This window comes from Bubalus kerabau, chromosome X, assembly GCF_029407905.1.
Source record: "Bubalus kerabau isolate K-KA32 ecotype Philippines breed swamp buffalo chromosome X, PCC_UOA_SB_1v2, whole genome shotgun sequence".
Classification (NCBI taxonomy): Eukaryota; Metazoa; Chordata; class Mammalia; order Artiodactyla; family Bovidae; genus Bubalus; species Bubalus kerabau.
The window spans coordinates 115,519,990-115,546,881 of NC_073647.1; the positions used below are offsets into that span (position 1 = coordinate 115,519,990).

The 26,892-nt window shown below is 40.4% G+C and overlaps 1 protein-coding gene across 7 annotated transcripts in view; it reads right to left on the reverse strand.

Annotated features, from left to right (window-relative positions):
• KDM6A (lysine demethylase 6A) overlaps nucleotides 1-21,305 on the reverse strand; it is a 185,792-nt gene extending 164,487 nt beyond the window's left edge. For 5 of the 7 annotated variants that reach the window (XM_055563124.1, XM_055563123.1, XM_055563120.1 and 2 more), the window contains exons 1-2: nucleotides 20,778-21,304; nucleotides 20,494-20,557 (exon numbers count right to left, since the gene is read on the reverse strand). In XM_055563124.1, the coding sequence (XP_055419099.1) occupies nucleotides 20,494-20,557; nucleotides 20,778-20,926 (213 nt within the window). In that variant the 5' untranslated portion in view covers nucleotides 20,927-21,304. Of the gene's footprint in view, nucleotides 1-20,493; nucleotides 20,558-20,777 lie in introns of all 7 variants that reach the window. The other 2 variants (XM_055563118.1, XM_055563117.1) reach the window with 1 other exon arrangement.
• Between the last annotated feature and the right edge of the window lie 5,587 nt (nucleotides 21,306-26,892).

Below are 26,892 nucleotides of genomic sequence, written 5' to 3' on the forward strand. Positions count from 1 at the left end.
AGAAAGAATCAATGAACTTGGGAATAGATCAACTAAGATTATTCAATCAAGCAAGAGAAAGAAAAAATAAGAAAAATGAACAGAGCCTCAGAGACCTATGGGAAATCATGAATAACAAAATGTGCGAATCGGAAGTCACAGAAGGAGAGTTGAGAAAGGGAAAGAACATTTAATGAAAAAATGGCTGAAAAGTTTCCAAACTCAGTAATTTTAAAATAATAATAATCTCACAGCCAAAATGCTCAATGAACTCCAAATAATTAAATTCAGACCTACACTAAGAAGCACTGCAAACTCAGAAAGAAAAAAAAAAAAAAAAAGAATCCTGAAAGCAACAAGAAGTGATCTATAAGGGATCCTCAATAAAATACCTGATTTCTTCATCAGATACCACAGAAGCCAGAAGGCAATGGGATGACATGTTAAAGTGTTGAAAGGAAAAGCTAGTCAACCAATAACCCTACATCCAACAAAACTATCCTTAAACATGAAGGAGAAATCAAGAATTTGCCACTAGCTGACATGCACTGAAAGTAATACAAAAAGTAATCATTCATGTTGAAATGAAAGAATACTAGACAATAACTCAAGCACACAAGAAAAAGAGCACCATGAAAGGTTAACTAGCTAAGTAAACAAATACATTTCTGGTTGTTAAATTAATTTTCTTCTATGTGAAGTAAAAACACCCAAGTAAGGGACTTCCCTGGTAGTCCACACTCCAAATGCAGGGGGAGCCCAGGTTCGATTCAGTATCTGGTCAGGGAACTAGATCCTGCATGCATACAGCAACTAAGAGTCTGCACGCCACAACTAAAGATCCCACGTGCTGCAAATAAGACCCAATGCAGCCAAAATAAATATTTTTTAACGTTAAAAACATGTTTAAAGAAACACACAAGGGGGCTTCCCTGGTTGCTCACTGGTAAAAAAATTCTCTACCACCTCTCTCCTACTAAAAACTTCTCAATCATGTTGTCTGTTTTAAGTGTTTTCAAATTTGGAAAAGGTTATGTTGTTCTGCTGGCCTTAAAATGGCAAGCGAAGTAGAATGTTCTATTTGTATATTTGTCTTGAGAATCTAAAGAGTTAACTGTTGTTTGATGGCAAACCAAAACAGTAACATTCTGCTATAATCCAGCTTATCTTTTCATTTCTTGCTATACATCTAAATATATGCTTCCTTTAAAAAGTGTAACAGAAACTATTTGGGTCAAAAGCAAGCACTGTAGTTATTTAAACCTTGTCCCCAAAATAGTAACAGCTACAGGTCAAGCCCTGATACAAGGAAACAACTTTGTAATGCAAATATGTTAGGATCAAATATGTTATGATGGATATTGTCAAATTAAAGATTTACCTATAAATTAGATTTTTTTAAACACTTACTTCATATGATAGAGTATCTTGAGGTAAACATTTTCACAATCCAAACTTGAATTACCATAAAAGTCAATGGAGGACTTGAAACACCACCAAAATGGAGTAACTTCTGTCCTCTCAGGTACACCCTCTTAGAACTAAAAAAAAATCCTGGATGTAAACGGCCAAAGATAGGAGGCATCTGAAAGATGAGGAAAAGGCAGTGGACCTCTTAGAGACATCAAAACTTGAGGAATGACAAGGCAGTTAAGTTCCCTGGGTTTTACTGTCTCCCTTATTTCCAGGACAGGATGCTGCTTCACCATCACAAGTCACAGGCAAATAAGCCCCAAGAAAAGGCTTCTTCCTCCCAACCCAAAGAAATCTTTTCAGTAATACCCACCATACTCCAGCCAAACCCCAATGGAAAACCCTCCATGCAAACCCTTCAGTTTCAGTGATGTCAAGCATGCAGCTAATCTTCCACACTCTCTTCCTCTCAGCCAGACTGGGGAGCAGGTGGTGTCAAGCCAAGTCCCCTACTAGGATAGTGTTGGCAGAACAGAACAGGCAGTTGATCTTCTATCCCTCACATATCCCCAGTTCCCCTGCCAAGATGGTATGGATGAGGAAAGCAGCAGCAGATCTTTCAGGCCCTGCAGAACCAGAGGGGTGGCTCCAATACTCCTGTGCTGGGTTACAGCAAAACTCAAAGACAGCTTATCTTTTTTCACACCCAGTGGTGCTCAGATTCACCCATTTAAGGTAGTGTCAGTGGGGTCAACAGCAAGCTGGGCTGCCGAAACCACCACCCAAAAAGCTGTGTGAGGCAGAATTGGTCACCACTACATTGGAATACACACACACCTGGTATCAGCAAGAACGAGATAAGAGCTGAACCAGCACTCTATCTGGCATCAACGAGACTGAACAAAGTGTTGTGAGTTGGAGCCAGTCAGCAGTCCACTTTCTCCCCATCCCTGGTGTCAGCAGGGACTAGTGGAAAGGTGAACCTCCACACCCAACCAGCAGTGAGACTGAATGAAGAAGTCAAGAGATGACGCAGCCAACAATCCACTTCACCCATTCTCTGGGTGCCAGAGGTGCCCAGAGGGAAATGAGCTCCCACCACCACCACCACTTGGCATCAACTCAGGGGAAGTGGTACCAAGTGGGGAGCTTATGCTCCATTCTGCAGCATCAGAGTGCTGTGAGTTAGCCCTCCACTACTTCTCTCTTGCTGAGAAGCATGACTCATCAGGAAGCTGTTCTTATACTCCCCCTACTCAGAGGCAACAAAGGGGTGTAAACTGGCGCCCAACTTTTGTCAGGAAGATTATCAGTGAGGCAGCTGTTGAACTTGCATCCCATCAGTCTATACCAAGACAGTATGAGTCACTGCTTTACTTTTCCCAGGGTGGTTGTCAGTAGGGCCCAGTCAGAAGCTGAATCTACACAGCCACCCAGTCCTGGCATTTACCTATTATAAAAATAGAACGCAATCTAGAATTCTAATAAAGTGATATCAAATATGTCCAGGATACCACTGAAAATCACTCACCATACCAAAAGCCAGAAAACTATAAAGTGAATGCAGAGAAAACAATCAACAGATTCAACACTGAGATGAACCAAGTTTTTGATAAACTATCTGACAAAGATCTTATTTAACCAATCCATTTTTAAAATTCTTGACATTAACAGAACTACACTGAAGTTTATTAACATTCCACTCTTAAATTTCTTATCGACAAACAGGGATAAAACTCCTAAGCCAAAACCCCCAAACAAAACTAAAAATAGGGAGAAGCTTATAAAACTAAATATGGATTCCAGCATTAACAGCTGAACAGAGAATGATTTTTAAATTAGTAGCAGATGATAAAGTTGTGCAGAAATTGAACACTTACAACTTATCTAAAACTTGGAATCACTGACCAGAAATTACACAGTTGGATCATGGGGAAACAGCAGAAAGAGTTACAAGTAAACCTACACTGTTCCAGCTGCACCCCATGCCGTTCTCAGAAGAAAGCCTGGCACTGACTAGATATTGGGCCAGACTAATACTGGCAACAGAACCAGTGATAGTAACCTGCCTACTAGAAGAGCATTCCATTGAGTTGGCAATTTTGATGTGGTGGATCTCACTAATGTTGGCACCTTGGTGCCCGACTATGCAGGAAAGTTAAGTTATTTGGAATGGTGAGTTTATGGGTGGTTTGAGTAGATACAACCAAATTTGCCCAATAGGTTTTCACCTCTGGGGAGCTGGAGTCAATTATGGTGAATCCAGTCCTGCCTTGCATCATAAGTCTGACCAAGGTTTTAGTCAACGTAAATGCTTCAACAAGCTATTTTAACTGCTCTTGAAACAAATTAGAAAATGCTAAGTCTCAGGAAAGTTGTTTTAAAAAGAACCAAGTGGAAATAACAAAACTAAAAAATATAATACTCAAAATAAAAATTCTCTGGACAGGCTAAACAGTAGAATGGAAGTGTCAGACAACAGACACAGCAAACAGATCAAAAGAATTTAGCCAACCTAAAAGCAAAAATGGACTGGGGAACTGGGGGTGGAGGACAGAGTTTCAGGGACCCAAAAACAGAAGCGCTAAGATTCTTATCAGAGTCCCAGAAGAAGAGAAGGTGGGATTTTAAAAGTATTCTAAAATATATTATCTAAAAAATTCCAAGCTGTGGTGAAACACATTAACTCAATGAAAGAAACCCACACCAAGATAAATAAAACTAAAGACATCCACACCAAGATACATCGTAACTTAATTTCTGAAAACTAAAGGCAAAGAAAAATTACTGAAAGCAGCCAGAAAAAAACAATAAATTACTTACAGGGGAACACAGATTCTAATGACAACAAATTTCTGATTTTGAAACCACAGAGAATAGAAGAAAATAGCACGTTTTCCATGGCTAAAAGAAAAAGAACGGTACATTGTGAATTCTATATACGGCAAAAATATCCTTCAGGAATGAAGAAAATAAAATTATCCTGAAAAAAATGACTTTAAAAGTTCTCTAAATAGAAAGGAAATGAAAGCAGAAGGCTGGGACTTCAGAAAGGAAAAAAGAACATTGGAATATATAAGATCATGAGTAAGTATAATAAGAATATTATACAATGCATGAGTTTCATAAATCATATTTGCTGGTTGAAGCAAAATTTATCACACCATCTGGTGTGATGTTCAATGTTACTAAGAGAAAACACTTAAAATTATATTTCATAAGAGGGCAGACAAAAGTACCTAAATGGAAGTAAAGGACTGCACTTCACTGGAAGTAGTAAAACATCCACAACAGAAGACAGTGATAAATTACATATAAATATTCCAGTACCGAGAACCACCAGTAAAAAGTCTATACAAAGAGATACACTTAAAAACACTACTAATCAAGATGGAATCAAAAAACATATATCCAGATAACCCACAAGGAGGAAAGCAGCAAGAATGAAAGAAACCAGAAAGAGGAACAAGCCATAGTACTAGCAGACTTGAAGTTCTAATATATCAACAGTTACCTTAAGTATAAACAGTCTATACCAATTAAAAGAGACAGGAAGAGTGGTTTTTTAAAAATGATCTAACAATATGTTGTACTCCCCCCCCCCCCAAAAATTCATCTTAAATACAACAGGTAAAGGTAAAGTATGGAAAAAGACATACCATGTAAATATTGATTTTTTTTTAAAAAAAAGCAAGAGTGGCAATATTATTATCAATAAAGTAGACTTAAGAGTAAATAAAATTACTAGCAATTTTAGCAAGAGCAAAAGAGACACTACATAATGATAAAAGGAACAACCCACCAGGAGATATGACAAACTTACGTACACATCAAATGACAGAGCCTTCAAAGTACAAGAAGTAAAAACTGATAAAAGGAAAAACAGACAAATCCACAATTACAGTTGGAAATCTAGAAATACCACACTCTCATTAATTGGTAGAACTACTAGACAGAAAATCAGTAAGCATATAGAAGAACTGGACAATAAAATCCACCAAAAAGATCGAATTCTCATGTATATAACACTCCATCCAACAGAATACACATTCATTTTAAGCACACATGGAAGGGTCATCAAGATAGACCGCATCCTGGGTCATAAAACACATGTCAACTAAGAGAATGAAAATTATACAGAGTAAATTTCCTTATCATAATAGAATCAAGCTAAAAAGTCACTCACAGTAAAACTAAAAATCAGTGACAGTGAAAACAGGAAAATCTCCAAATACTCAGAAGCTGAGTAACACACTACTAAATACTAAATATTCCAAGGACTGAAGAGGAAATTTAAAAACCCATAAAACTGAATGAAAATACGAGAATACGAGAATATGTGGGACACAACTAAAGCAGTGCCGAAATGAAAATATAAAGTACTAAATTTGTACATCAGAGAAAAAGAAAGGTCTCAAATCAATAATCTAAAAGACACGAACAGACATTTCACCACAGAGGTGAATATTTCCTTCTGAATACAGAAGGAAAATCAGGACATGAAAGACATTCAACATCACTAGCCTTTGGAGAAATGCAAATTAAAACTACAACGAGCTATCACTACACAGCAATAACACCAAATGCTGGGAAGGGTACAACAAAGCTAGAACACTGGTGGAAACTGCTGATGGGAATGTAAAATGGTAGAGCTGCTCTGGAAAACAATTTGGCAGTTTTTTATAAGACTAAACAAGCAACCAGCAGCAACTGCACTATTGGACATTTATCCCAGAAAAACTTAGGCTCACAAAAACACCTCTACAAAAATGTTCATAGCAACTTTATTTACAATAGCCACAGACTAAAAATAACTCAAAGTATCCTTCAACAAGTAAATGGTTAAGGAAACCATGGTACATCAATAACACAGAGAAACAAACTATACGTAAGGATACATACGCTGATCCCACCTATATAACTTTTTTTCAATGACACAATTATAGAAACAGAATAGATCAGTGCTTGCCAAGGGTTAGAAACTGGGGGTGGGGGGGTGAATATGGCTCTAAAGGACATGATGGATACTTGTGATAAACAGGTCTGTATCTTGACAATATCCTTGTCATGACATTGTACTGGATTTCTTATTACTGACAAGTGCATGTGAATCTATAATTGTTTCTAAATAAACAGTCAATTTTTAAAAAGCAAATAGAAAAAAACTGCCATTTACAGAAATATATACACTCGATTATGAATCAGTCATGGTATTGTCCACTTCTGTAAGGACAACCGAATCCAACAAAACAAACGTTCAGAATCCAGCTACCTCTTTTCACAGAATCCTGACTAAGGGTGGAATCATCTTTACGGATAACAGTAAATATTATCCTTTGATGTCTGAATGCCGTCTACAACATTCTGGCCAAGTAGTGTCAATGAGCAAACTTGAATATCTTCAATGACAGAAGACCCACTTATCTATCCATTTATAGATAAACACTTGGAAAAAGTGTTACAGAAGAAGTTTCTCCTTAAGAGTTATACTCTGAAACTAAGGTACAAACTTCAGACCTATCTTTTTGACTAGCAAGCTTAGAGTAAACATATAATCACAATATACTCATACATATACACACACAGAGCCAAATTCAACAATAAAAGTTCAAGTCAATAGATTGGAATCTTGCTACTTTTAGGGCAACTGAGGGGCCTTACTATCTGTAATACCCAAATGTCTGTACCTAATAGTATATATTTACTGTGACATTTCTTATCAATTCATGCCTGACAATTCATTTAGCCCTGTCATGAGCTCCTAATAAACAGGTAAACACACAGTAATTATACCCATGTTCTAGAATTAGAAACATCAGATCTGACCTAAGAAATAATTTCAACTATAAACAAGTAGTAGTTTGGAGAAGTCAAAACACCATTAATAAATAAGGCTAACTTTCAAATCAATCAAAGACTAACAATAATTTATCATATTAGACTAACCAAAACATACAATTCTCTGGTCTTAAAAGCTTGAGGCTGAAATCAAAGAAAATTACAATCCAGAACAAAGTTCCATTGTGCCCTCCTTTCGGATCAAAATCTCCAAAATTGAATCAATCCTAAAAATTCAAATGAACCACCACCTAGAATTCTGATGCTAGACAGTCACTTTGGAAATTCGTAATCAATCCCAGGGACGGGGGAGCCTGGTGGGCTGCCGTCTATGGGGTCGCACAGAGTCGGACACGACTGAAGCGACTTAGTAGTAGTAGTAGCCCTTCATCTTAACAGACGGTGAAACTGGGACCATAAAAATTAAGCAAGTTGACAAAGTAGGCAGCAGACTCAAACACTGGTCTTCAGTTTTCTGATCCACTGTTCTTTTCAGTTTATCACACAGCCTCCCAATCAAGCAAGTATTTTGAACACCCAGGCTGAGAAACAATTCTAAGGCCTATTAACTATGTTAAGGGAGCATGTGCTTACAACAATTTTTCCAGTTAGAGCAATAAGTTCTCTAGGATCAGTTCACATTCTCTTCCCCTAGCACCCTTGTAATCAGCAGAGGAGAATTTGAGAGAATATGGGCAGTGATCATGGAACACCACAGAACAGTGTGATATAAACCATGGCATTTAAGCCTAACCAATCCAGTGGTATTAACGCTTTTCATTCTTCTCAGCACACTCCTATTGTTAACACTTCTACCCAAGAATAGAGAAAACTAAATAGCTGAAAACAATGGAGTCCACAGTCGGGCTTCAAAGGAAACCACACACTCTCCAAAATCATATACAAAATGTCTACAGCTACACTGGCCCTCAAATGGTTAATAACCTCAAAAAACTAAAGTACCACCATTCCAACTCCACCACCAGTCAATATATAATGAAAACAAAGGTATTCTGCTACAAGTTAGTAACACACTAGAGAGCTCCCCTGGTGGCTCAGACAGTAAAGAATCTGCCTGCAATGCAGGAGACCTGGGTTTGATCCCTGGACCAGGATGATCCCCTGGAGAAGGGAATGTTAACCCACTCCAGTATTCTTGCCTGGAGAACTCCACGGACAGAGGAGCCTGGCAGGCTACAGTCTGTGGGGTCACAAAGAGTTCGACACGACTGAGTGACTACATAAAATAAGATACTAGCAGTGTTAATTGCCCAGTCACGTCCGACTCTATGCAACCCCATGGACAGTCAGGCTCTTCTAGCCACAGGATTCTTCAGGCAAGAATACTGGAGTGGTTGCCATTCCCTTCTCCAGATCTTCCTGACCCAGGGATGGAACCTGTATCTCCTGCATTGCAGGCAGGTTCTTTACCGTCTGAGCCACCAGGGAGGCCCGTAACAAAACATGAAGCCCTGTACTGTTTATGACTAATCAAGAATACAAGTTTACCTATTTTTCTTTTTCTATAATAAAAATCAAGAATAAGTCAAGACTCCTGCAAATATAAGATATTAAGTGGTATAAACTATGGCTACTTCTTTAAACATTCAGGGAGTAAATTAAATCAGTATTCACGGAGCCTCAGAATCAGTCGTACCAATAAAATCAAAATATGAAGGCAAATTTTGCCCATTACTTCAACTGAGTTCACAGCATATAAAATTAAGCAACTGCTATCGTAGGAAAAGATATGTGAACATACTGTCAATTAAAACTTTTGCAGTTGAAGAATTTCTACCTTTTATACCATATATAAAAGTCGTAACAGGGCTTCAAAGTAACTTAATCAACCAAACCAACCTCCTCACCAACATCTCACTATTTGAATGAGAGAACTCTCAAGTCCAAGACAATTCAATATAAAAACAAGTAATATTTTCATATGGCAAGCAGCAAAGCATTTTAACAACTTAATATAGTATGGTCTCATTTGCCTGGAGAATCCCAGGGACGGGGAGCCTGGTGGGCTGCTGTCTCTGATCACGCAGTCAGATACGACTGAAGCAACTTAGCAGCAGCAGCATTTGTGTGGGAAAAAGATATATAATAGAATATACTTGTATGTGTTGAAATATGAAGTTACCCAACAAAGCTTTTATCAGTGGCTGCCTGAGATTAAGAAATATATAACCCAGAGATGGTGTGGGAGATTCTCTTTTTACTGCAACTTCCTCTATGTAATTTACAATTTTGCACTATTCCAAGTATACCTATTCAAAAAAATCTGCATGCAAGTATTTCAAAAGTCAAAGATCGGATCATGGCTGCAATTAGAATGGTGGCATCGAGGATGGAGAAAAACAAACAGATTTGAAATTTAAGATGTAGAAATGTCAAGATTTGGTGACTATTAGGACTTGCTAAGAAAAAAAAAGGAGTTAAAAACAGCTCTAAGGTTTCTGGCAAGGGAAATGATAAGTGCCACTTATTAAGACAGGGAACATCAAAACCAAAGATAAATTCAGCATGCATATGTTCAGTTTAAGATGTCTTCAAGATACCAGGTAAAGTAATGAAGTTCAGTCAAGCATACATGCAAGTTGGGAGCAGACAGAGTAAAGATCTAGAACAGAATTTCCTTGCAAAGCAGACTGACATGCAGAAAGCCAAAGTAGTCAGATGTTAGGAAAGTCAAGGAACAGTGTTTTCAAGAGATCTCGAATCTGCCTCTGTCTCCCCCACCCCTTTCCTAAACTATAGACTCACTTTTAAAATTGTCTTTTCCGAGGTGGTAACATTATCTTGTACTGAGCTCCTTCCACACCAGGCCTACCTACTGCCAGGCACTTTACATCTCTTTTTTCCCTAACACAAAATGCTATAGCCTGACAGAAACCTATTACCACTTCCATTTTACGGGTAAGAAAATTGAGCCTCTGAAAGATAAAATAATTTGCCCAAAGATCATACATCTAATAAGCAGCAGCAGAATTCTATTCTAAAATTCATGTAGTCTTATCTATCCATCAATATTTAACAACTGGATCCCTTTCCTCTCCACTTTATCCCTCTCACTGGAGTCAATAATATCCTGGTCATGTCACTTCCCCTGATTAGAGAGTTGAGTTCAGTGACTCCCCAAAACTTCCTATGATCTACAATGATGGGGGCCACATGCTCAATTACCTCCTCCCTATCCCATTCAGTTCAGTTCAGTCGCTCAGTCGTGTCCGACTCTTTGCGACCCTATGAATCGCAGCACGCCAGGCCTCCCTGTCCATCACCAACTCCTGGAGTCCACCCAAACTCACGTCCATCGAGTCGGTGATGCCATCAAGCCATCTCATCCTCTGTCGTTCCCTTCTCTTCCTATCCCCAATCCCTCCCAGCATCAGGGTCTTTTCCATTGAGTCAACTCTTCGAATGAGGTGGCCAAGTATTGGCGTTTCAGCCTCAGCATCAGTCCTTCCAAAGAAATCCCAGGGCTGATCTCCTTTAGAATGGACTGGTTGGATCTCCTTGCAGTCCAAGGGACTCTCAAGAGTCTTCTCCAACACCACAGTTCAAAAGCATCAATTCTTTGGCGCTCAGCTTTCTTCACAGTCCAACTCTCACATCCATACATGACCACGGGAAAAACCATAGCCTTGACTAGATGGACCTTTGTTGGCAAAGTAATGTCTCTGCTTTTTAATATGCCATCCAGATTGGTCATAACTTTCCTTCCAAGGAGTAAGCATCTTTTAATTTCATGGCTGCAATCACCTATCCCATTAGGACAACCTTAATCTCTCTGGGTCCACAATAAATTATTCACAATTCCCCAAACACCATTCAACTTTATACCTCTAACTCTCTGCCCTCTTATTCTTCTTGCTCAAATTCTATTCATGTTTGATAAACAAGACCAAAATGTAACATCTTTCTGCAGTTTCTCTTACCCATTTCTCCAGCCTAAACTAACTGCTCCAAAACGTTGCGAATTTGTAGGGATAGTTTAAACTACCTACAATCAAAAGTTTTAAATGTTTTAATTGCTCCATCATTTGAGAGCTCAAAGAACTCTATATATACACCTTGATTACAGCACTTACAATATCAAATAGTCACTCTGTCCATCTCTCTCCACAGACTGCAGGGGCAGAGGCCAAGTCTTACTTGTTGCCCCAGGACTTGGGAGAGTCCCTCACTCACAGCAGTTTAGCAAATATTTCGCAAACCAATCAAGCAAAGTAAAAGCTTTTCTGGTTTTCATTCTGACACCTGAAATTCTAAAACCTAAAATGCTTAACTATTTTATCTTAAAAATAAATTGTCCCTAAATAATAATAAACTATCCAGACTCAAACAACCAAGATTCACCAAGTTCTTCGAAAAAAATTATCTCTTATCATGTATTGTATCTATTAATATTACAAAGTTCTACCACAATATTATAATACAAATTCACATATATTCAGCTAAATATCTGTTTGCTACTTATTTCCCAAGCAACTAATTCTTAACTTCCATAAGGCAAAAAAATTAAGACTCAATCATATTTGATATTAAGAAGTTATTTTAAGCCCATGCCCCACAACAAAGAGTAGCCTCTGCTCACCACAACTAGAAAAAGCCCGCATGCAGCAACGAAGACTCAACACAACCAAAAATTAATAAATAAACAAGGCATTTTTATGTGTAATAAAGGCACTGTGGCTTTGTTTCAGTCGCTGTCGTTGTTTAGTCATGTCCGACTCTTGCAACCCCATGGACTGTGGCCTGCCAGGCTCTTCTGTCCATGGAATTCTCCAGGCAAGAATATTGGAGTGGGTTGCCATTTCCTTCACCAGGGTATCTTCCCAACCCAGGAATCAAACTCAGGTCTCCGGCATTGTAGGCAGATTCTTTTCTGACTAAGCTATGAGGGAAGCCCTATGTTTCAGAGACAAGCTGAAATATCTATGGATTAAGAGATTTCCTTCACGATAATGGCAACACAGGGTAAAATACAGATGAAACAAGACAGATTATGAGCTGAAAACTGTTGAAGGTGGGTAATGATTGGTGATGACTGGTTGATTTTCTCTGCTTTTCAAAATACTGAAACTTTCCTCTAATACACTGTTTTCTTTTTTTTAAAGAAAAAGATCCAATGAACACAATACAATAGATCTAGTGGGAAAACAATCCTTTATCTTTATCTAAGGATTCCTTAGATAAATTTATCTTAAGAGTCCTTTATCTAGTGGTTCCTTCCATTGCTCTAAATTAAAATAAACTAGATCTTATATAATACACTTGCCATGGGGATTCTCCAGAAAAGAATACTGAAGTGGGTTGCCATGCCCTCATCCAGGGGATCTTCCCAACCCAGGGACTGAACCCAGGTCTCCCGCATTGCAGGCGGATTCTTTATCATCTGACCCATCAGGGAAGCCAGTATAATACGCTTAACTACAACAAAGCCCAACCTTGTTCATGAGAATAAACTTAGTAGTAGTATATTTTATTTATTATAACAGACAAAATACTACCACACAGACTAAACCACAAAAATACAAGGACACATTCACAACAGAATTATGACTGTTTTAGAAATGCAGAGAAATAAAGATAAAATAAAAGAAAGAAATGAGTGAGAGAAAATAAGTGAAAGCTTACAGAAGTGGCAAACAGCCCATAATTTGGCTGAGAAACCTAAAATTCTCTAAATAAGGAATTACTCCCACCCTTCCAGGTTATAGTTTTTAATTAGGTCCCAAATGTCATCCTGGGCCAAATCAGACCCCAAAATAAAGTCATCAATGAAACAGATGCTAAAGATCAAAATGAAGAAAGAGTACAGCCATGTAAATAAATGCAAAGAAACAGGACCAGGGTGAGGGTGAGGAAAGAAAGAAATAGGACCAAACAGTATACACATCTCTACTTCATTTACCCCTATCCTGACTGAAGGCCCATGAAGATGAGAAGTATCCTAACCTGACAAAAAAGACTTGACAGGTATCTCTAACTATACACACGCTAGTATAAAACCCATCTTTAATCAGTCAAAATATAATTCTGGTATACTCATTATCAGCGTGCTTATTTATTTTTAAGGTAATGCACATCTAAGGTTAAAATACAAACTCACAACAGCAGAGAAATCTAGTTTAAAATCTCCCCTCCTCCTCAACCTAGGGCTGTTTTGTACTACAAACATGATTATTATTTAACTACTTCTTGAATATCTTACCAAAACTTGGTCAGAAAATTCCTTAAGTTGACCCATGAACGTTCATTCAAGGATCTCAAGTTAAGAACTCATAACAAAGGTAACCATTACTACAAAATAAGAAAAGAGTGAAAGAAAACACAGCAGATGACAGTCTGAACGTCTGCTAAAAGCAAAAATCTGATTTTAAACCATGTGCTCCTAAACAAAATTAAAAGATGCCTTGCTAATAAAGAAGTCAAGAAATACCATCTCCAATAAACACAATCAAGAAACAAGCCCAATCCTATTAATAGGAGACATTCTACTAAGGCCCAATGGCGGGTAGAACTTTGAAACTGAACTCACAACTGCCCCAAGAGTAAACTGAAAATGGGGATCCAAGAAAGCAAGGAGTGCTTCTGCGGGAGCCATCAATGTCCTGCCCATCTCCAGCACTACCTATCTAGGGAAAGAAGGTGCAGATTACAAGAGTCCCCAGGTATGAGGAGCTAAGAGCCTGGTTTGTCTTTCTCTACTGGGGTCTGGTGTTCAAAGTACATAATTTGTTGAAACAAATGACCAGATAAATGGAAAAGGGTGTCTGTAAATCAAGCTAGCCCAGAAGCCATTGTGCAATTATCTCACAAATGTGAACACCCCTTCCCCATTTAACTCATGTATTGTAAAATACTAATGAAATAATTGAGTTTTAAATGTCTGATACAGAATATGTTACATAATATAAATTCTCATTAAATGTTTCAAGAAAAAAATGAAATATATCAGGATATGCTAAGTCTCATGCACTTTCATTAATTTTAACCTAGCAACTATTAGATAATTTTTCAAGTTAACTCCAATAATCTAAAATTCAGGGGTTCTTAGTTAACTTTTGAAATTCCCAAATCAGGAATATACAGTCCAGAATAGTTAAATCTACAAAGAAGAGACCTGAGGAAGACAGAAGCCAGGACAGCACCCTATAAAGCCAATGCTTCTCCTGCCTTTACTTTAGTCAGGAGAATGTGTTAGGAAGCATAAGGAATGTCAGAAGTAAGTTTTCATTAGTGCAGTGAATGATATTCAAGTTAATGTGGCTTGGCTCAAAACACTGCAAAAGGCATCTCCACTTTTGCATAAAAGGGCCTAAGAATCAGCAAATCCAGGATCCCAATACTGTCCACAGTGCACACAGCCGAAGAGTCCCATCCAGCCCTGTGTTCCACCACTGACCGGGTGATTCTGGGGCTAATGTCTACTGCTGGCAACACTGCATGTAACAGGTGCCACCAAAGCACCTTTCCAGCAAGGCCCTTGATAGACACTGGTACTCCGTTAAGCTTCACAAACAGGTTCCTGTGACTGCTTTTGTGCATGCTTGCTAATCAATGTTTTTATGGATGGCCAAAAAAAAAAAAAAAAAAAAAGCCTTTCTAACTTGTAAATTGTTAAATTGACCTGTATCGTAAACCTTCAGGATACTCCACTTTCCTACCACCACTGATGTTTTTGTGATAGTCCTCCTCATACTTATCTCACCCTTTAGGAGCTGTAAGTTTTCAAGGCAAACAAGGAATATCTTCATTATCTCCATATTTCCTGCATAGACGACTTGTGTTCAGTGTACTCAAATATTTGTTGCTTTAATTTACCATTGACAAATTACAAACCAGTAGAGAAAACTAATAGAATTGTATGTGAGACTTTGTTTGATATGAGTACATAAGACTGTCGATCATGTATTCATTCAGTTCAGTTCAGTCGCTCAGTCGTGTCCGACTCTTTGCGACCCCATGAATCGCAGCACGCCAGGCCTCCCTGTCCATCATCAACTCCCGGAGTTCAGACTCATGTCCATCGAGTCAGTGATGCCATCCAGCCATCTCATCCTCTGTCGTCCCCTTCTCCTCCTGCCCCCAATCGCTCTCAGCATCAGAGTCTTTTCCAATGAGTCAACTCTTCGCATGAGATGGCCAAAGTACTGGAGTTTCAGCTTTAGCATCATTCCTTCCAAAGAAATCCCAGGGCTGATCTCCTTCAGAATGGACTGGTTGGATCTCCTTGCAGTCCAAGGGACTCTCAATTAAACTTCATTAATTAACTAGTTTACAAATAAATACATGTGGGCCTTAAATAACCACCATTTCAATTCTTTGACAACCTAGTGGTGTTTTTGTAACATAAATTAGTTCTCTGGATACATTTCAAAAATATTAATTCACAGTGTTTTAATTCATTAACATCAATTGCAAAGAGTTCAAAGCATCACAATGAGTTTCAAAGTAAGCTTAACCAAAAGTAAACTTTTTCAAATCTGCAAAATAATACTATTATTACATAAATAAAAACTAAATGTTACATAATCAAGTCATAAAAAGATATTTTTACTCTGTAGCTAGCCAAGCACTGAACCTTCACTTTGGTTCAAAGTGCATAGCCCACCATTCCACTTTACCACCTACATCACAAAAACTCATCTCTCACAGTTTTTAACAACCTGAAATGTACAGAGGTGGCAGTTAAATGTTCCCGTGTCATTTCAATTTGTAATTGATTCTACAAAAAGAGCTATCCGGTGAGGGGAAAGAATTCAGAACTTTAAGTGCATGTTTATATATTCCTGCAATTCTAATGTGTGGCCAGATAAGCAAGCACTTTCTATAATCTTACTATAGCTTTATTACCAGAAATGTATCAAAATCTTAGGAAATGTATAGCAATTGCCTGAGACTTTGTCCAGGTAAATAACAATGACTATAACTTACAAGACAACTTTCCAAACTTGAAAATACTTTTATAAGATGCATCAAATTAAAAACCTAATTTTGAAACAGAGAAGTGTGATATTATTCTGCGGTTACTTTTGTAACCCAAACACTCATCTCTTTTAGCGGTGGAAATGAATATATTCCTTTAAAAGTGCCAGCAAACAAAACACATACATAGAATATAATTTTAAGTATCAACATCCAAATATTATAGTATAAAAAGTCACCTTCTACAACTGACCTAATAATTTTCCCTTACCATATACATTGGGCTTCCCAGGTGGCGCCAGAGGTAAAGAATCTGCCCGCCAATGCAGGAGACTTTAGAAACGTGGGTTCAATCCCTGGGTTGGGAAGATCCACAGGAGTAGGAAATGGCACCCCACTCCAGTATTCTTGCCTGGGAAATCCCATGGGCAGAAGAGCTTGGTGGGCTACAGTCCATAGGGTCGCAAAGAGTCGGACACAACTGAGCACTACCACAGTGGTAGCTTAGTCACTAACATGCAAGCAAACCAAATTTAGGAAAATATATGCTTTAATGGATCTTAACCTACTTCCACTACCCCCGGAATTTTAAATTCCAACTATTTTCATGCTAATTATCTCCTAGGAAAAAGAAGTACATATTTTTTTAAGTACATACATTTTAGCCACCATGGGCCTCCCTGGTGGCTAAGACGGTAAAGAATCTGCTTGCAATGAGGGAGAGATTACTTCCAGGTATTCTACATAATCTATTGATTAAAAGAATTACAAAAAAAAAAAAAAAAAAAAAAATCCCAAGAAGTGTATTTAACACAAACTTAAAAATGATATAAAGGTACTTCAAAGTGAATAACTATATATTTTAGCATAGTTTCTTGACAAAAGATTCCAACCCTTTAGCACTATATAATTACTACAAATACAAATGTAGTATCACTATCAATATATTCATGCTCTATATTAACATGTATTTTAACACAAATCCTTATTAACTGAAAACAAGAATAACCCAAAAGATTTTTTAAAATGTGCTAAGTCACCATAGTTAATTCCTGTTAAAATGTTTCACTTCTTAATTACTTTTCAGTAACTCCACACTGTAATTAAAAAAATAAGAATCTTGAATTATGATACCAAAAGATGGTCAGCATTAAAGAAAAAATTGGTCAAGATCATGCTATATTTCAAGAACTCTGATTAAGCAACCACTTGCTGTTAACAATCTTTTAAAGATATTTTAAAGGTACTACTACAAAATAATACACTGTACTACTAATTTCTCTTTAATCCAAACCCCCAAGCATTGTATATCAAATGGAAATCATTCAAACAGAAATTCTTTCAATGACTCCAATATAAATTAGTCTGACAAATGCATTCAGCTACTAAAAGAAAGCAGTTTGGATAAAGTATCCTCCCAACTAGAAAAGGAACCTACAAGTTCGGGGGAAAGAAGAGATACTTATTAGTAAATGTTTTAAACTTCGGGGGAAAGGAAGAGATACTTACTAGTAAATGTTTTAAACTTTCCAAATCTTTTAGGTCAAGAGTCAACCTTTTTTAAAACCTAATTTAAAAACTTGAAAGAATATTCAATAATGTATATGAATAAATGTTAAAAGCAAGTAGTAAGAGCTAAGTTTCTGTCAGAAAGAAAAGTTATACAAGGTGCCAACTAAATTTGATGGGCGGACGGCCAGATGGGGTAATGACAAAAATCATAGCTAAAGAGAGTCCTGTGATTTATTTAATTTCAGTATCGGCCCTTAGGTAAGTAGCCTGAACCTACCCCAACAAAGAAAAGCCAGCTCTCATTTTTAAGACTTTCAGGGAATAAGAATTCTGAAACCAACACAGCTCAACATTTCACAAAAAAACATACTGTTTACCAGGGCTGTTCAAAAGATGGATGAAACTAAATAATTCAATACTTCCTATATCAAGATTCCAGCTCATTCATTCCATTCTATTCAGAATCCAATTCAAACTCATGGTGAGAGATCATATAATATCAAGCTTTACATTACACATTTCACTGTTATGTTCAAGCTCACAAAGATGCAACCAAGAACTGCTTGTGGTTGCAAGCACATACTCTAGAATGTTTTATTTTAATGTTAAGGCTAATGAGTCTTGACCCAAATAGGACCTCACAGGCATGGGGTCTGAAGTAATGAAGATTTTTTTTTCTCCTTTAGCTCAACAAAATACTTAGTAGTTTATCAAATTACCCAGTATTTGATGAAGCCTTCATTCTGCCACAAAATATAATGAACCTTCACAAGTTTCTCATTTATGTTACTGCAGTCAAACATCAAGAAAGTAAAGCACATTTTCACAAATACTTGAAAATGTTACTTTACAATTTAAAGTCAGTAGTGCATAATAACTACAGATCAATATTACAATCTGAAATACAATGTTAAGCACGATCCACTCACTGTGAATCCATCTAAATACAAGCATTCTGAGACATAAAATCAACTAGCATTTTACACATTATCCACGTATAACATCAGATTCCATTTATTTCTTCATTATCCTAACCAAAACAACAGATTTGGCCAAACTATTCAAATGTATTATATTTGCGGACCATTTTACCAACCCCCTACCAGACCGGAGATAATCACTCCAAAATACAATGCTTCTTAAATTTAAATATTTTCCTTAATCTTTTGGAATGACAACTTTGACAGTAAAGTATTTTTAAGTAAAATATTTTAAATACGCAGGTTGAAAAGAAATTTCAAGGTTTAAATCATTTATGCTTAAATCATTTCAGAGCTAGTCGCTATTCATTTTTCCGGCGATAGTTTTAATGAAGCCAATTAATACCTACATAGTCAAAGTTGAATTCAACTTTTCTCTATGGATCAAAGGGACTGAGCTTACTGAAAAGGATTATTTCAGTTTAGCTTTTGGGTCATTATTGTGTTCGAAAGCCCTTACACTTAAGTTACTTTGAAACAAAAACAGAAGTGTAATTACAGATAAAAGGAATTAGTGACTCCAAACTGCAGACAAAAATTCGAGATAACCGTATTTTTTTTTAATCAACTTAAGAATAAAATGCAAGGCTTTAGTTATTTCAAACTTCCTTCTCAATTGCAACAATAAAGCCAGGTATCAAATGCAAAGCTACTGATTTCAGCTAGAAAAGAAAATGTTTAATGGATGCAACACCTATCGCGGCACACTCCAAGTTTCACGGTCCCAATTAAGAACCGAGCATTCAAATATTTCGATCAGATTCTGGTCAAAAGACACAAACTGATGCAGACAGATCGAGACTCCACTGCCTTTGTTCAATAGCTTACGGATGGATAACTAAATGTGCTACAGGTTGATAAGCATTTACTAGGCTTATGAATGCGGCTTCCAAGCTTGAGAAAGGTGCAAGAATGCTAGATGCAAATAATCTTGGATAATTTTTATTAATCACCCACCGAGTTACACACTCCGAAGGAGAGGCCTATTCATCGCTACTATTTATTTCCATGTTTACCTCTCCTCCCTCCCCCAAACCCCCCCCCTTCACTTTCTCCTCCCACCCTGTCCCGCCATCTTGGGCCGACAGGAGCAGCCATTACTTAACTAAATGACAGTGCCAACAACTTTCCACACAAATAAACAGAGACTGCACCCCGAATTTCCCTCGGCCTCCCCTGTGAAAAACACAGGGAACGAGACTCCAAGGAGAAAACACATTCATAAGTAACTTCAAGATTTCTAGAGCAGAAAGACTCAAAAAGTAAACAAGTCACCCAACTTCAGGTAAAACATCGTACCCCTTGAGATGCCTGTCAACAGCCCCATGCAAACTCTTCACCGCCCTAAACTACGTGCAACTTTCCTTCTGGGAGCGGGGACACAAGAAAACCCCAAACGTTGGGTTAACAGTACATTTCCCGAACAGCCTGCCTGGAGGAAAAGAAGAAAAACCACGGGAGGCAAGTAAGTCGGAAATGTGGGGAAATCCGCACACATTTACGAGCCTTTGACCCTAAACAGGCACCTCGGAGAGATCAGCGGTCGACCCTCCAAAAGCCGTAAAATAACAGGCAGTTTTGTCAACCCAGTTGAGCTCGGCCCCAAAGCGCTGCCGTCTCTGTTCCTCCAGCTACGAGAGGAGAGAGCGATTTCGCAAGGGAGCAAGCGAGGGATCCGGGGGTAAGGGGAGACCAAAAGCAGAAAATAGTTTTCCGGAAGCCCCTCGGCCCTCGTTCGCGGCCACAATGAGCGCCGGCCGAGCCGCGGGGCCCGGGACGAGCGGGGCGCCGGCCGGGGAGACCGTGTCCGCACTCCAGCCCGCGGCTGCCTTACCTTGCCCAGTAGGGCCTTCGTCCTGGCGCCATCTTCATGAAACCTTACGAACCCGAAGAGGCGGCTGTGGGGAGAGACACACGCGGCTCGTTAGAGCTCCAGCAACCCTCCCGACCCATCCCTGCCCGATCCTGAGGCCCCGGCGGCGGCGGATACGGCACCGAGAGCGCCAAGCCCAGGTGCCCGCCCCGCCGCCGCCAGAGGCGAACCGCGCTCGGGCCTCCCCGGAGAGAGGCGCCAACCGTCCGGAGCCGACCGGGCGGGTGGGTGTCGGCGACCCATACCTGTCCAGTCCGCCGAGCGCCTCTCTCTCCTCGGCTGTCAGGCTCGGGGACGCCTCCTCGCTCTCCCCGCTCGCTTTTCCCGCCGCCATTTTCTTTTCCTCATCACCGAAAGCGGCGGCGGCAGCGAGCGACACTCCGCTGGATTTCATGGAAACGCAGCGAATTCACAACTCCGACGCCGACACCCCCCCGCGGGCCGGGGCCCGCAACGACGCCCCCAACCTCCGCGCGGGACCCGCACACCAACTTTATCGCCACCTCCTCCTCCGCCGCGGGCGGCAGCGACGAAAAATCCCAACGCGGCGGCGGTGAAGGCGGTGGCGGTTGGGGCTGCGGAGCCCCCGGGTCGGCAGCGGCGGCGGCTCGGCTTGTTGGGTCACATCGCGGGGGCGGGCGAGGGGCAGCCACAGGCGGGGGCGGCGGGAACGGCCGGAGCGTGCGGGGTTGAGGGATGTGGGGGGAATTCGTTGGAGAAACAAACTTCCCCGGCACCAGCACAAAGTTGTTGTAATTGTGTCACACAGCGAACCCCACGCCGCCGCCGTGACCCCCCCCTCCCTGCCCGGCTGGTGCAGCCAATCGAAATGCCCGGCTCGCTTCACGTGACCTTTGTTGACTCACGTCAGCCGTGGCTCCACTCAACTTGCTAGCTGCCCGAGCCCCGCCCACCGAGGCCACCACCTACAGGGAGCAGGAGGCCCGCCAATTCTGACCGATGGTTGGCTGCTGGGTCCGTCTGTCCGGGTGAAGGGTTGTCACCGAGAGGGAGCAGCGGGTTAGGTTGTGCCAGTTAAATATAGTGGGGCAGAGAATGGAGGGTTTGGAGCGTGTCAGCTCGCGAGCCGCGGCGGGCTCGGGAGGGGGAGGGGAACGGTGGGGAAGGGCGAGGTCCGTCTTCGCCCGCGGCGGGCGTGAGCAGTGAGCTAGGACGCCATGGACGGCCTTTGGCTGCCCAGGAGCTCCGGGGTGGTCCCCGACCGCGGCTCCGGCATCCTGTGCTCCGCGTGTCCCGGGCCCTGGAGGGCCTGTTAAAGGTCACGTCGCCAGGAGGCGGCGCAAGGCTCCTGACCTCCGCCCTCCGAAGAAAGCATACTTTTTGCACTGCTGGAAGTAATGGCCTCCGCGAGGAGCGCCCTCGGAGAGCCGTTGCCGGCCCCGTGCACCGGGGCTCGGGCGCCGCCCTAAGCCAGGCCTGCGCCGCCGGCCCGGATACCCTCGCTCGCGCTGCAAATGAAGGGGGAAAGGCCCCCTCACCCCCGGCCAGAGGGATTGAAGAGTCACCCATGGGGCTCTGGCTCGCAGACCACGGCTCCCCACCGCCAAAGGTCTGTTGGCAGCACTTGGGAGCCAAATTTTCCATGCTACTGGTGTTTTATCAGTAGTTCATTATAGTATTATAAGAAAAAGCAGTGACGAAAAATTGTTAAGCGGATATCTCCAGAATGTTGCTTTCTTTTGCTGTGATCTCAGTGGGGCTTTCATGGGAAGAGTTGGGACTGCTTGTAGACAGGCCTGAGAGAAGACAAAATTAAGATCCTCAGGGAAGCTTTGAGCCCAGAAAACCCTTTTCTACCCCTCACAGCATATCCTAGACCGCAGTAACACTTCTTGTTCTGACCGTGTCTCGGATGCAAATAAAAGTCACTAGTCTGCCTTTCAATCCATTGTATAATTGGGAGAAGAAAACATGCCTTCGGTCTGTTACTCTTTGCAAAAGATAAATTTAATAAGATAAGTTTCATGTAACAGATCTGTTACAGTGCACACCTCCAGTCTTCAGGGATAGGAAAAAATTAATGGACAGATGAAAACAAGGTTTCCTTCATAAACATGGACTCTCCATTTTCAATAACGTAACCAATAAACAAGGTATATTTAGTTGGATTTCAAAATATAAGGAAGACAATTCAGTGCTGACTCAATAATCCTAGCAGTATTCAGTGAGAAGCTATGGAAATCCCAACTGATTTTGCACACCAACACAGTTTTAAATTGTTTCCCTGAGACTAGTAACTAGACTTAACAAACTATAGTTTTATATGGATTATGCTTCATGTTTAATCACCTTCTCTAAAACACCTCTTCCACGCTTTACAGTATTCCTTCCATTTTACTTGAATGAGTGAGTATACAAGGCTGAGTATTTTCTACAGCTAAATTAATACATTTATTGTAAACTTTCTCACAACAGATGACCTTCAACGCCTGGGAGATTTTGACACCACTATCTCCCCCCACACAGCACCACCACCACACACACACACACACTTAGACTTGCACAAGCAGAGATAGAAATTCTGCCAGTGTTTGACAATCTTCTGGGAGCTGGTGGTTCTTGACTCAGGCTGTTTCCAAGAATTACGAGGCTGCCTACCTCCAACCCCTCAAAACCTTCTTTTTCACTACATAATCATTACTTGGTATTAGCTGCAGAATTGCATGGAGTAGATGCTGTGGGTGGGGTCGAAGTCAGGCAGGCCTGGCTGCAAATCATTTCTCTGCACAGGCTATGTGTCCCTGGGAAAGTTACTTATCCTCTAAGCCAGAACTCTTTGTCTAGTTCAGTTACAGATATGTGTCATCCATCATGAAGCATGAGATATTTTTTATACAGTAACACAGTCCTTACATCACTACGTAATGTTTTCGGTCTAGCATAGTTTATATCATATGTACAATAGGTATGTAGCCTCTAAGGTTTAGGTCCTTCACTGAAGAGAGAAATGGGGAAGTAGGATAGATGATTTTTTAATAATAATTTCTATGAAAAGTGGCTCTGAAAACCCATATAGAAGGCAGAGCAATTGAACCAAAGGAGCATGAACTGTGGAATCATGCAGATCTAGGTTCAAATCCTAAGTCTGTCACTTGATAGCTGGGTGACCTTCAACAAGTTAGTCTAATATGAGCTTCAGTTCCCTCATCTGAGAAAATAGAGCCACTTTACAGCATTATTTTGAAGATTAAATGCCATAAGGTAGGTAAAGTGCCAGATCCATCATATGCATTCAAAAACCTCAAAAGAATAGGAAGTTTCGAATTTCTAAAATCCTTTCTAGCTTTCACATTGTGGGTTCTATGTTGATCACCACTTTACCAATCACTTTCTCCTGATCCCTCCCAACTTCCCCTATAAGCCCAACACATAGGCAGTCCTAATATACTTTTTTGGGAGGGTTTCAGTTCAGTTCAGTCTCTCAGTCGTGTCCGACTCTTTGTGACCCCGTGAAGCGCAGCACGCTGGGCCTCCCTGTCCATCACCAACTCCCAGAGTTTACCCAAACGCATCTCCATCAAATCGGTGATGCCATCCAACCATCTCATCCTCTGTCGTCCCCTTCTCCTCCCGCCTTCAATCTTTCCCAGCAACAGAGTCTTTTCAAATGAGTCAGCTCTTCATCAGGTGGCCAAAGTATTGGAGTTTCAGCTTCAACATCAGTCCTTCCAATGAACATTACAACATCTCTCCTTTATTCTAAAATTAAACCTTATATTACTTAGTACTGATTCTTATTTAATAGTTATAACTTAATAAACTATAAGCTGGGGAGAATAATTTGAATTTACTAAGTTGATATGATTAATATATAATGTAGATAAATCGATATTTTAAAAATATATAAAATGTGTATTATGCTGAGTCAGATTATGGACTAGTTAGTACATCATTTGTAGCGGCATTGTGTTAATACTTATGCAGGTACCATCAATTACTGTCAGAGGAAAAACCCACTCAGTTATAAGAAAATAAATTAAACTCCTTTTTAACAACTAAATTCTTAACCTGAACTACTTAGGAATATGTAGTTCATTTATAATGTCAGTGCCACATAACCTATGCTGCTGCTGCTGCTAAGTCTCTTCAGTCATGTCCGACTCTGTGCGACCCCATGGACGGCAGCCCACCAGGCTCCCCCGTCCCTGGGATTCTCCAGGCAAGAACACTGAAGTGGGTTGCCATTTCCTTCTCCAATGCGTGAAAGTGAAAAGTGAAAGTGAAGTCGCTCAGTCGTGTCCAATTCCTAGCGACCCCATGGACTGCAGCCTACCAGGCTCCTCCATCCATGGGATTTTCCAGGCAAGAGTACTGGAGTGGTTGCCATTGCCTTCTCCGACATAACCTATGCAGATAATAATAAGTCACATAACAGTCATGATTTATTTAATCTTGTAAATAGAACTATACTTATCCTTTAAATCAGGATCAGAGATAAATTTAGCCCTTCCCACACTTACTGGCGTCAAAAAAATTATCCAACTCATGTCCAAACATACTGATGACAAAAACAAATATAGGGTTAGAGTTGAGGAGAGATTGGGAGCCAAGTACAGACAGACTTTAACCTGTTACAAAAACTTCAGTTGTCAGAATAGTTTTGGGACTTCTAGAAGAAGCCTTGACTCCCACACCCACCAGAAGCCTAGACTTCTACCCTTGCCAATCTGTAAAGAAGCACCTCAAATCCTACCCCACCACCACCACCTACACTGGGGAGCCTAGATTTCCATACCCACCCAGCATTAATGAGGCATCACTTCCCTTCCTTGCTGAGGTGGTGTCAGAGAAGACCTACTGAAAAGTCAGAACTGTCACCACTGCCCAGTGCTAACAAGGCCACCACTCTTATGGAAGCAATGTGGGGAACAGTAACGAGGCACCTACACCTCCAGACAAGCTTCCCTGGTGGCTCAGTGGTAAAGAATCCTCCTGCAAATGCAGGAGATGCGGATTCCATCCCTGGGTTGGGAAGATCCCCTGGAGGAGGACATGGTAACCCTCTCCAGTATTCTTGCCTGGAGAATCCCATGGACAGAGGAACCTGGCAAGCTGCAGTCCATGGGGTGTCAAAGAGTTGGACATGACTAAATGACTGAGCTCTCACACGTGTGCACCTTCAGACATGGTGGTCTCAGTGGAGGCCTAGCGGGGAGCCAGAACTTCAGTTCACACCCAGTAGTAACAAGGAGACCCTCCACTTCCATCGGTGTTAATCAAGTTTGAGTGGGGAACCTGGACTTCCATTCCTGGTGGTAACAAGGCAGTGCTTTCCCTTCCCCAACAGAGTGATATCAGAAGAGACCTGCTAAAAAAGAATATTTAGATGAGAGCCAGAGTTTCATAATACCCACAATGTCCAGGTTTCAATGAAAAATCACTCATATGAAGAACTAGGATAACCCAACATTAATTAGACAAGACAATCAACAGATGTGAACAATAACGTGAATCAGATGTTCATGTTCTCTGACAAGGATTTTAAAGCAATCATAAAAAATGTTTCAATGAGCAATTATGAATCCATTCCAAACAAATGAAAAACTAGAAAGCCTTAGCAGAGAAATAGGGAGTTTTAGCAAAGAAATAGAAAATACAAAGAAGAACCAAATAGAAATTTTAGAACTGAAAAATATAATAACCATAATTTAAAACAACGTATGGGTTCATCATCAGAATGGAGGGGACAGAGGAAAGGATCAGAGAACTTCAAGACAGAGCAACAGAAATCACCCAATTTGAACAACCGAGAGAAAATAGATAGGAAAAACAGTAGAGCCTCTGAGATCTATGGGATGGTAACAAAGGATCTAACATCTGTGTTATCAGAGTCCAAGAAGGAGAGGAGAAATATATCAAGGCCCAAAAAGTATGCAAAGAAATAATGGTTGAAAACTTTCCAAGCTGATACAGTCCATGTCCTGAACTCTTTCTTAACTTGGAGAGTTATATAAATAAATTGTATCCTATAAAATAGTGATGAATGCTATGAACTTTACCCAAATTTATGTGGATGCTCATAGAAGAGGCATCTTTATCAACCTAGAGGTGCCAGATAAAGCACCTGGAGAATAAAAGATGAACTGTTGGGGGCTGGAGGATTGTTAGAGTAGTGAGTGTCTTCCCAACAGAAGCTGCAACAGATCTGCCAAAGCACAGAAGCCTAAGAACTTGAGAGTTCTGGTGAATTCAAGAAGTTGAGTATGGCTGCGAACAAAAGGGGAAGGAAAGAATTGGAAGTGGAAGTTGGAAAATTAGGCAGAACCATGAAGAGCCTAGTAAGGCTTACCTAAAGAGTCATACCAATGGTTATTGTGTTTTAGGCACAGAAATAGTAGG